Source organism: Oncorhynchus gorbuscha, linkage group LG19 (genome assembly GCF_021184085.1).
Source record: "Oncorhynchus gorbuscha isolate QuinsamMale2020 ecotype Even-year linkage group LG19, OgorEven_v1.0, whole genome shotgun sequence".
NCBI classification, from domain to species: Eukaryota; Metazoa; Chordata; class Actinopteri; order Salmoniformes; family Salmonidae; genus Oncorhynchus; species Oncorhynchus gorbuscha.
Window position 1 is genome coordinate 59,695,103 of NC_060191.1, and position 12,685 is coordinate 59,707,787.

General features: G+C 43.5%; 1 protein-coding gene across 1 annotated transcript in view; it reads right to left on the reverse strand.

Moving 5' to 3' along the window:
* LOC124004941 (protein FAM131A-like) overlaps positions 1-8,176 on the reverse strand; it is a 31,894-nt gene extending 23,718 nt beyond the window's left edge. The window contains exons 1-2 of the mRNA XM_046313745.1: positions 8,047-8,176; positions 4,089-4,231 (exon numbers count right to left, since the gene is read on the reverse strand). Coding sequence (XP_046169701.1) covers positions 4,089-4,231; positions 8,047-8,077 — 174 coding nt within the window. The 5' untranslated portion in view covers positions 8,078-8,176. The remainder of the gene's footprint in view (positions 1-4,088; positions 4,232-8,046) is intronic.
* Positions 8,177-12,685: the final 4,509 nt, after the last annotated feature.

Here is a 12,685-nt window from a genome sequence, read left to right on the forward strand (position 1 = left end):
CAAAAACCCTGACATGGGATTTGGCACCCTCTAGATGTCTGTAGACCATGTTGAGGGGAGTAAGAATGGCATCATCAACTCCTCTGCTGGGCTGATAGGCACTGCATTTCATTACTAAGGATGTCAAGGCGACAGGGCAGTAGTCATTCAACACAGAGGGATTAAATGCTTTAGGAATGGGTATAATAACTATGAAATCTAGATATTATGCTACTCCCGTGGTATGGTCTGCAGTGGCATATATTCAGGGATGCCCCAAAAAAATGAACCATGATAAAAAGGTACAAAGATCAAATAATGTATCTTTTGTCTCCATGTGCTTTCATAATTTTCCTTCAATTCGCAAGACGCTGAATGTATTTCACCAGAGAAATCATCCGGGTGAGCGAAACAGCACCCCTCTGTCTCCATGACTAGGCCATCTACAGTATCTGATGCTGTCTGGCCATTAACATGGTTGCCGCCTGTAGCACTGAATGCATGGGATGCAATCCAGCAAGCATTTGGCCTCCCTTGATGAAAATAATAATAAAATAATAGCCAATCCACGTGGAGCTAAACTGAGTGAACTCAACTGTGAATGGTCCTGGCGCATCAAAAAAATATATAAAGGGAAGCCAGTATGGATTTGGTGTCACTCCTATCACAGCACATCAAGAGAAATATGGCATCAACAGAAACAACTTCAATTGTTACATGTTATTGTGTTCTCCTCCGGTGGCTGGCTGGCTATAAATAATTGTCCCTTTCCTATATTAGCCATGGGTGTGTAACTAGATGTAGATGACTAATATTAACTAGCTAACGTTGCCCATGAAAGGAAGTTAGTCATACTTAGCTTACATTGATTGGACTAAATACTTTTTGGTATATTTTAGTTGTCACTGTATTAGTCTAAGAATAGGTGATTTGATTGAAATGTTGAAGACGAAATCGTGCTGTTGAAAAAGTTGAAGTGGAGGCAGCTCCTGTTTTCTTTGTCACTTGCGGTAACTCTCAGTGGTTCTAAATCAATAGTTGTTTAGTAGTCCGAAAATGTCGGAAACATTAACTTGCTTGACTACGCTGTAGGTCATGTAACCATTACATGCAATATGCTTTGTGGGCTTCACCAGACAGAGGTTACTCTCCCGTTTTGTAATGGAACAAAGGTGTGGTTGAATTTATTCTGCCACTGTGTCATCCTGTCTCAGCTTTAGACCTATATATCACGGTCTCAAGGCATATAAACTTAAAGGTTATAGAAAAAGCAATGCTATTATCACAACACATAGATTGCAATATTGCTTTTTTTACTGGCTTGGCTTCCCAAGTGATTTTACCCACGCACCGCTACTGATGGTCTGCTCGTCCTGTAAAGTCACACCACAGACTTTGCATCTGGTGTTGACACGCGCTTTTGTTCGCCATTGCTTTTTATAGCCAATCTTGGTCCGCGTGTTTATGTCGACAGCTAGCTGATCCCATGGCAAGCTTGTGCATTGCTAATTCATGACGGTAGAATCATTAGCAACAGAAGCAGAACACAATGACAGTTTTTGGAGCGCTCTAAATACTGACAATTTTAGAAACAGACCTGAGGCAGCGGCCCCGCGAGCTCAGATGTTCACGCGCTGGCGATTATATCAACCACCATTGAGGCGTAATAATCCTCTAGCGCCGCAAAGGAGAGAGAACGAGAAAGACGAGCTCCCAGATCACTGAAGACAATCTGGGAGATATGTATGGCATGCCATCGCGTTTCACAAGACCCCGGGAGCCACTACAGTTTACACCACCGTCACCCACTCGACCTCTTCACCCACTCTCCCCTACTCGGCGGCATTCATCCCAACACAGACGGGTGAAGAGGAATAGGTTGCAAAACACCAGGTGCCAGAGTGACGTGACTATAGCGACAGGGAGACACATCAATGCCCTACCACAGGCTTTCCAGCACTGGGCAGCTCTGCTCCAGTTCCTTTGAATTGAATACGCTGAATATGAGGCATTTCCGCAAGTAGGCTATGCTGTAACATGATATAACAAAAACAAACGCACGCGCGCACACTGGCTGCACGCACAAATACACCCACATACACACACGCAAATATTGCATGCAAGAAAGCATCCTTAGCTACAAAATCATTGACATCAGTGAAATGTCATACCAGTGTTCCTTCATCCGTGACAACGCCCCTTATTTTCTCGCAGAAGAGCAGCTTCTCCATGGAACATAGGATGAACATCGATTCATTCTTATCTAACATGCCACACCAATGCTTATGTGGTGTCCTCGCCTCCTCGTGACCCTATGCATGTGCTTCGAAAACGGTTTTCCGTTAATCAACTTTCTACCAAAGGACAATTGCTATAGAATACGTCACATGCACCACGGATAGCCACAATACCGTTTAATTTCTGCTGCAACCCTTTGTATTTTACTCATTGTCTTAATCTAGCTATACGTTCATAGGTTCCTCTGGAAGCCCAAAGCCTCAAATGCTTTCTATAGGTTTCAGAGGCGATACTGTCTGGTCTACAAACAGATGCGTCGTCTATATAGCTTGTTGAACGTGGAGAGAGGACGAGCCGACACACGTGCACTCGCGGAGCATCCGTCTGGCAACCGGCATGCATGCACCGATCTGCGACAGTGCCTGAAGGGTCACCAAGCGGAAAACACGCATAATGGCCCTTGCCGTTCTATTCCAGCTCCGAGATATTCAATAGAGCCATGAAAATAGGAGAGACGAGAGGGGAATGTTTTGGCTGTGCTAATCATCTTCTCGTTCCTGCAGCCACGCGCTGGCTCATTGCGACGTCTAGATGGTGCGCACTGATCGATGATATTAGACGGATTCATTATTAGCTTTGAGTGAATTATTCCAGCAACCTTCTAACTTCTATTTACTTCTCCATAGCCTGCAGAAGACTGTCAATAGCGAGAGATAATATGGACACAATTAAATAGGCATATACAATCTGTGAGCCGGTTCATTGCAGAATTGTTTCCACCTCTGGATAGGCCTATAGCTGAAATTGTTTAGATATAGCCTAATCATTATACAATTGTGCCATTCAGTAATAATATTTATAAATCGTGACAGACAGCTACTCCGAAAGGAACAATCAAGTCAACCCAATGTCAACGTGGCACTGCGACCAACCTCCGGGTACAAAGCCAGGCAGTCAGTCAGAAAAGCCAGGCAGTCAGTCAGAAAAGCCAGGCAGTCAGTCAGAAAAGCCAGGCAGTCAGTCAGAAGTGCTGAGCCTACACAGTAAATGAGACTGCAGCGTTGGCCGCGGAGCCGCTGCCGACCCAACCGTCCAAATCTCCTTAGTAGAGCTGTTTAATTGCATTTAGGCCAAGGTAAAAAGGCATTACTTTCAGTGCCACTGAGATTCCCATTTGAAAGCTGAATTAAAAATTAATTGCTAATTACTTTGAATGACTTCATATAATAATTAGAAAACTAACTGGTGAACATTTAATGAAAACCAAAATGAAGAAACCCAAAGCGGAATCACTCGTTAACGACTTGGACGGCTTAGTTAATTAGGTAATTATTAAACCAGAAAAGGTTGAGAAAATAATTTTCTGCTTCACATCGCGAATTACTACTGACTTCGAAGATAACTCAATTCAGAGCTAGGCTACCATCAGCTGTGATTATTTGGGTGCCCTTTCCGTCTATTATCGGCGATCCCATTGCATTAGACAAAATATACACATAAACGAGCAACACTAGGGGTTTATCTAATTGTAGTTCTATTCCGAATAGGCTACTGTAGTTAAAACATATAAGCATATTGGTGATACAAATGTTCCGTTCAGAAGTGCTGCTTTAGGCTAATGGAATATGATGTAAACGCACCAATTATAACATAGATGAAAATGATGTTCCACCTCATGCAGCGCATTATCGAGTAAACAGTATACGCCTAATCAATAAGCATTCCTCCAGTGAAAACATCTCCTGTGATAGAGGGTCGCGCATGAATACACAGTGTATGATAGCTGTAGCTGGGCGGCAGGGCCAGGGGACGCTGAAGTGTCAAGTAACTGCGGACGGAGACAAAAAAAGGGTGAAACTGAGAATCAGCACCTCGTAGTGGTCCAGTGTCTCTAGGGGCGCGTGGCGAATGTGTCTGCGAGCCAAGCAGGTCCGCGTGTTCCCCAAGAGCGCCAGGTCAGACACAGAGTTTGCTTCGCTCCAGTCCACGCGCAACATAGGACTGTTGACCGCCACTGTCGAAAGGAGAGAACGTAGGTAAACGGCAAATCACCATGCCAACCCTGCCTCGAGAGGGACTAAGCATCCACTGCGGGGGCTAACCCAGCGGTAGCGTTTAGAATGCTCTGCGGGCCCTATGTGGTATCTCAATGCAGTGTTCCTTAGAATAGGCCAACTATTAACCCCAGTTAAAACCGATTTAAAATAGTAATGAAAACGACAGGGTCCACTTGAAGTGAGATACCACGGGAGGCTATGGGAGGGGACTGTCCTCGTGCACATTCACTTTGCAGTCATGCCACATCATGCCACATCATGCAGGCAACACAGACTAAGCTACAAGGAGGTCAGTGTAGGTTAGAGGGGGCCAGTGCCCATCCCTGCTAAGCAAATAAAGCAGATATAATTGCCATCTCTTTATGACAAAATACACATTTTATGTTCAACCCAAACACCCCTCTACCTGGCTGCATGCATTTCAACCGCCCTCCATTATGAGTGAGTGCCAAGGCACTAACCAATAGGCCCAAATGGAAGAGAGAGAAAAAAAAGACTATGGGCACGTCGTGCTCTAGCGAGCTCAAATGCCACCATCCCTTCAACCAGCTCCCTCGGGCTGGAATTGGCACCGCGAAAAACGTAATTGAATAACAATTCAGAGAAATAGACCTACTATATTTCTTTAAAAATAATCATTTCGAAAAATAGTATTTACTTCAATTATCCTTAGAAATATACAGTGCGCGTGCTTTTCTTTTTTTGCACGTGGGAAAACTTTCAAAAACTAAATAGATCGAATTGGCCTTGTTGTTTCTTAAACGCTTACGTCATCACTTGGCACAATGGCGGTACTCCTTAGGTAATCGTTTCCACCAGTCGTTCAATACATAAATGATAAATATTGTATTTAATTCTATGTGTTAAACTTATCTCTGAAGGATGGACCAAGATTTCAAAACGTAAGCTCCAGTGCAGTGTGATCGCTGTTTTCAATGGATAGGCTTGTGGGGCTGAGTGCAACATGACTAGATAATCAACCATGCAAGTGCCAATAATGAATGACAAGTGCCATTTAGTATCAGTTGATTACAAAAACCTCAGTCTCTACTGGATATTTCCTTTCAGTAATCAGAGTGGGTCTATACTGTCAAAGGATAACTTCTCCTTTGCTCTCCTCTCAAGAGAACCGTTTCTAGTTACAGCATGTGAAAAGAACTCTTCTTCGCTCGATTAGTCGCCGCACCCATCTCTGATATTACGCCCAATATATCTGGCCTCATCACTTATGAGCTCAAGTTGCTCGCGCCAGGAGGATTCAATATCTGCCATTTAATTGGATGTGTCGGGATCAAATGCCTCGGGTTGTTTTGTATCTTGGAATCCATGGCTCGCTCGCTAATTAAAGTATTGTTCGGGGAGGTGATGGATCCACGCGCTGTTTGGTAAATTAGATTCATGGAAGGGGCTTGGAAGGTGTTGGTTTGTCATTTGACCCGGTGGCTCCCTTTTGATGTGTGTTGATTTCCAACCCTCACACATACAGATTGCTTTGGGGTAGACGAGACATGTAATGCCCACTCTGTTATCCCCCTGGATCACACACAGAGAGACGCACACCTCATTAACCGTTTCTATGACGACTGAATCGACTTGATGCTGAGATCGTGTAGGTGAGAATTAGCAAACCCATAAACACAAAAAGCCTACAACCCGCACTACCGCCGAGCTAAATGGCAATATTTAGATGTCTAATATCTGCCATGTAAACAATGATTTTCACTTGCCTCTGGAATGACAAATGGATCATGTTATGACCCTTTTTTAAATCACAGTAGTAGCCCCACAACACAAACAACATGTAGGCCTAATGTAGCCTAATGATATAAGACCTTAAATAAACAAATGAATCAAAGGCAATACCGCATCCCATATGTGATCGTGTCTCATGGTAACCTCGATGATTCCATAAAGTCCCTGGTCCACAGAGAAATGCAATGAGGACCAATCTGTAAAAAAAATAGGACGAAATAAAATAAAAACAGATTCAAAAGCCTATGTAGCCTAGAGAAAACTACGGGGGTGAGGGGGGGCGTTGTAATCCTATAGGCATAGCCTAGGATTTTTGTCGATTGTCTTCCTACAATCGGCAAATTGAAGGGCTAACGACGTCGGGTTGTGCAACCGTGTCTATGCGGCCGCGTGTATCAAAACTGAGCGGATCACCAGGAAATGAAAGGCTCGCGGACATCCGTCATATTTGCATCATTTTTTAATTTGCTCTATGCTATATCCTTTATAGTTCATGTATGCTTTTTTATCCACCTAGCCTTAGATATCAGTGTATTTTAAATGTACATGTATCTGTTTGAAGAGCAAGTGTCTATTACGCTTTTAGGTGTCTTGCTTTCTGTCGTTGTCGTGGAAACAATACATAGACCATGGCCGTGCGCGTCCTGTCTTCCGGGCTCACTGAAAGACTTAAGAGGAAATCAACATAATTATGTCAAGGAGAGCTGCGTGGTGATGTCATCTACATAGAGTTATAATGGGCAAACAACTGGGTCTTGTCTTGTAGCCTACAACAACTACAGGACTCTGTAGGCTATTACTGGGGTGACACTGACAGCCATGCACGACACAGAACGCTACAAAGACAGAACGCTTGAAGCAGCCCATCTAAGTCAGTAGTATGGACAGCAATATGATTACATTGACATGTCACAGTCCTGACAAGTGCTGATAGGCGCTCTGGCGATGGTAGCACATTAGCCTACAAGTCATTATCAAGGGTCTGAAGGAGCAAATAATTGATAAGCAATTAGGGGGCCTGGCTTCCAGATTTATATGCATATCAAATAGATCATCACTGGTTTGTTTATATTGCTAAAAAATATTGTATTTAGCTTGCTGTGTGTGTGCGCGATTACATGGTTGTTTGCACTGATGGATGGATGTGGGGAGAGCGTGTGATTTATCGCTTCTACAAGGCCCCATCAAATTAATTCCCAGGACGGAGCGAGGGATCGTTCGGTGGGAAACACCATTGAAGAGGAGACGGGAGCTTCATCGACTAGGCGGACTGAGACCGACAGACTGGCAGAATATTGTAAACAACCAGCGGGAGAACATGACAACTGCGGTGTCAACCGAGGAAGCTCGTCAATCGGAAATAGCAAATCAGTCTGTGGGCTATGTAGCCTATGTCCCAACACAGTTATATATTTTATTCAAATTCTGCGTTTCCGAACGAGGGTTATGCTGAATGACGGCTATAAATCCATGTCTGTAAGAATAGCTCTTGTAATAGCCCAGATAACATCACGACAGAAAGCGTAGATAAGAGCAATATGCTGTCTTACCTTCCAGCTAAACTGGGTCAATGCGGTCAAAACCAGGGTGCCGGCCGGAAGAGTCTTGTCATTCAAACATAAAACCTTCAGCTCCGCATCCTTTAACAGCAGAAAAAGCATTTCACTCTCTCCTGCCTCGCGCGCCCAACAAAAATATATGAGATCAGCTCTCGCGGCATCTTGATGCTAGCACTCCATCCTCATCTGCTGCAGCTTCTCCAGAAGAAAGCTCCCGTCCCTCCCTATTTTCAACCGATTGAATATTGTCAACATATTTTTGGTCAATCTAGAAATCTCTAATCTCAAATATGAAAGCAAGGGTTACAGTCTAGTTGAATACACAAACGACTCATTGCACCTCTTATATTTTCCGTGCACAAGACTTCACAAGCAGCCCAATTTACACAATTCGATGTATGCACAAATCAGGCTGTCTGGGACGTGCTTTTAGGATCACAACAAAATTGAAGAACTCTTACCAACTGGCGTTTTGGAACCAACACAGCCCATTTTCGATTCTTAGACGAGTAGCCTAACCCACACCCGTTTTCTTTCTGCAAAAACGACCTGAGCGTACCTTATAGATCTGAAGTCTCTCTCTCCCGGGAGTCTTCTCTGGGTTCCGCAAGGATACCGCGTGTTGCTCAGACCCCTCGAGTGACGCCGAGGGCGGGGAAAAGTCCAGCACGTTCGTCCCAGTTTTCACTTGCTTTTTGTTACTGCTTTGCTTGCTTGCAAGTTATGCATTTTCATCATGGCTTCTGTGTAGTCTTTGTGCAGTTTTACTATTACAAAATTAATCTACCTGTTTGTAGCCTAACCGAACCCCTCTCTCCCTACGTCACTGAGGGAAGGATCGATGCTGGCGTTTCAGCACCACCGCGGCTGGACAGCGCACGTCTGCTTGGGCTACGAGGCGGCGGCAGCAGCATTGCCTTTACGCTCCGCTGGTGGAGGTTCCCCCCTCGTTGTCACACGCCAGTGAAATCCATACACCAGCAAGGGGTCGCCCCGCGTTCTTCGTGTAGCTCTAGCCTACTAGCGTCACTTGGCCTTGGCTAGCAGAATCGTTGCAGGTTGCATTAGTATAAAAATCCGAAAACTGACTTTATACACAAGGCCGAGTTTCCACCTCCCTTTTCGCTCTACTGGACGCTGAAAGAGAGCTGATTGGAGGATGTCACCGTGGAAGGACCAGCGCATTTCAGAAAGGGGAGGGTGTAGAAGTGGAGAAATAAATAGTTCGGGATTTATGTTCTCAATTCAAAGTTGCATTTCTCAGCAGATGCGATTTTAGTGAGGGCCGATGAAAGCCCACTGAGATAACTTATTACAATTTGTTCAACTGATCTAACTCACCTCCTGTGGGTAGGGTCTAGTTAAATATGCAAGGCCTGATTAAAACTTTACAAGCATAGCTTTTAAAGATGAAAGCTTATAATTGCCGGTCTGGCAAAATGCAACACGAAATCCGAAATCAGGAGTACGTTTTGGTTATTCTCGTATTTGTGCCGACATCTTCGGGACATGAACCACTCTCCCCCCTATTTAGTTATTCAGTGTGTGAAAAGTTAAATACATAGCTACGGCCAGTCGGCAGGTAGTCAAGACCATACATCGACAGGCTATCAGTCAATCACATTTACTTATAAAGCTATTTTTACAACGCAGTTGTCACAAAGTGCTTATACAGAAACTGTGCCTAAAACCCCAGAGAGCAATGCAGATGTAGAAGCCCTGTGGCTAGGAAATACTCCCTAGAAAGGCAGTAACCAAAGTTATGTGCTTTGCATATTGCTTAGCCTATAGACCACATTTAGCCTTGCCTTATACTAGGCAATGGGATATAGGTGACACGACGCACAAAGCATTAAAAAAAGTAGGCCTGCATGCATTGTAACATCTCCAGTCCTCTTCTCTCTTAAACGCCCACCATGACGCTAAATATAGCTCGTTCGAGCTGCTGCTGACCCACGTACCCACTTCTTCTAATGCACCTGCCTGACATTATCGTTTCACAGAAAGCGTTCATATGAGGTGCAGCTCCTACCAGGGATCTAAAGGGGTGAAAAGTCAAAAATAACCTAGAAAAATGCGCGGTGTTTCGATGGAAATGAGAAAATAACGCAGTGAAGCTCCACACCCTTCGGGTCTGTGACTTAATCAGGCCTGAGTAATGAGGAAACTCCATGTGTGATACTATAGTGTGTTGGACAGAAGTATTGATGTGAGAAGTCATGCATGGCAGGAAGGGAGGACACAGTAATGGTATTTCGCTCTGTATCTCTAATATATGGCCTACTAATTTTCTCTCACTCACATACTCGCACAATTTGCAGAGGCATTTGGAAAGCTTTGTTGGAGGGGTTCTAATAGACGTATCAGGATGACTAAAACAACAGCAGCATGTGCATGGCTAGCGTACATCGCGCTGTAGTGGTCTACCTCTCTGCCCTTCTCGCTCTGGAAGCGAGGAAACGTTTGCGATCGTTTATTTTTAAAATCACTAGCTTTAGCCAGGTGAAACCTCTCACAGTTATTATGGACAGCCAACGTGGTGCGGTGGAATTGAGCTAAAAGCGGTCAAAATAGGCGTACATACTCAGATTCCACCTGTGGCAAGTTATACCAATACTAAAGTGTTTACAGCACCGCTGTTATTAGAGCAGTACAAATAAATGTTTTGCCATACCCGTGGTATACAGCATTAAGGCCTCGAACCACCCAATATGATTTTAGTGGCAAAGCAGAATACAAAAATAAAATTGAGGCACTCTCCCAGCCGCAATTCCAATAGGTATATCCTCTGGCGTGTTGATGCCCTCTGTAGGATATCCATAGCCAGAATGGTTTTGCAGTGCATGGTGATCAGAGGTGGGTGAAGTCTGAATATAACAAATATATCATTATACAGATGATTAACAAAACGTGTACGACAGCTCAGTTGGTAGAGCATGGCGCTTGTAATGCCAGGGTAGTGGGTTCGATCCCCGGGACCACCCATACGTAGAATGTATGCACACATGACTGTAAGTCGCTTTGGATAAAAGCGTCTGCTAAATGGCATATATTATTATTATTATTATATCTTGCTTTTTTGTGGTAAAAAGTATGTGACTGAAAAAACTTCACTTTTGACAGGTTTTCATAGACATACCTCGTCCATAATGTAGAGACCTCTGGAATCTTCATTGAAGAGGTCAGGGAGGAGGAAGATGGCTGCTGTGACTGATTCCTATAAGGTTTTAGAGAAGCCATTCATTCAAATGAATTGTAGATGATATATGTGATCTGCATAGATTTGAGACAACCATTACCAATTGTATTACAATTACATATTTAATCATATTCAGAGACACATTTTTCCAGTCTGGTGATACATGGGTAGGCAGGTTCCACTAGCCTTATCAACTTGACAGTGTCCATTGTGTGCCTCCTCGTCAGAATACCTGCAGACACACACAAATACGTCAGCAGTTCAGTCATCTGTGCCCAATGCAGCTATTTCTTTAACATATTCTTACCTCTGTTAAACAATATCCATTGACTTGTGTCCATTTTCACAATGTTTTAATAGGGAGAAAGTGTGAAATAAGACCGCAATTTGCAGTATTATGAAAAGATAGATGGTATCATCAAAAACAATATCATTTTAGATCATAAAAGGAGAACTGAAAAATGTAAATATCTCAATTTAAGTGCCTGCACCTGCTGTCTTCTCAAATCCAAATAAAAATACTTCAGTTGGGCAGTTAGGTTCCTGCAAGAACCTTGTTGAACCCCTATTTGTTTTGAGTGTAGACGGCTTGTTGTATATTTTTCCGCTATAACCCCTTCACCCTTCTCTGATACCCTACCTGTCCAATACCTTACACCCACCGTTGCGCGATCTGTCTCGATTTCGTAACATCAAATTTGCAGAAACCTGAAGTTCTCTCTCTCTCTCTCTCACACACACACACACACACACACACACACACACACACACACACACACACACACACACACACACACACACACACACACACACACACACACACACACACACACACACACACACACACACACACACACACACACACACACACACACACACACACACACACACACACACACACACACACACACACGAGCTGATTTATTTGTGTTCTAGCGGCACCAAAAGGCCGTATTGTGTAACAACACCTGAGAATGAGAATGCCTGTTGCGCGGTGCTGCGGAGTGATGCAGCACGAAGCCAGACGCACAAGATAGATTAAGGCTATATTGCAATTAATAGCTCTGAGATCCAACTAACTATTTTAATAAACTCAATCAATTGTCTAGGCTTGGCTGAGATAGCAGTACACAGTAGGCTAACGTAACACAAAACACAAGTAGTCTACAGATTCATTTCCATTGTGGTCCTCTTATTTGTTCGACAAGTAGTCTACAGACTCATTTCCATTGTGGTCCTCTTATTTGTTCGACAAGTAGTCTACAGATTCATTTCCATTGTGGTCCTCTTATTTGTTCGACAAGTAGTCTACAGACTCATTTCCATTGTGGTCCTCTTATTTGTTCGACAAGTAGTCTACAGACTCATTTCCATTGTGGTCCTCTTATTTGTTCGACAAGTAGTCTACAGACTCATTTCCATTGTGGTCCTCTTATTTGTTCGACAAGTAGTCTACAGACTCATTTCCATTGTGATTCTCTTATTTGTTCGACAAGTAGTCTACAGACTCATTTCCATTGTGGTCCTCTTATTTGTTCGACAAGTAGTCTACAGACTCATTTCCATTGTGGTCCTCTTATTTGTTCGACAAGTAGTCTACAGACTCATTTCCATTGTGGTCCTCTTATTTGTTCGACAAGTAGTCTACAGACTCATTTCCATTGTGGTCCTCTTATTTGTTCGACAAGTAGTCTACATGACTCATTTCCATTGTGATCCTCTTATTTGTTCGACAAGTAGTCTACAGACTCATTTCCATTGTGGTCCTCTTATTTGTTCGACAAGTAGTCTACAGACTCATTTCAATTGTGGTCCTCTTATTTGTTCGACAAGTAGTCTACAGACTCATTTCCATTGTGGTCCTCTTATTTGTTCGACAAGTAGTCTACGCGGATGGTGGA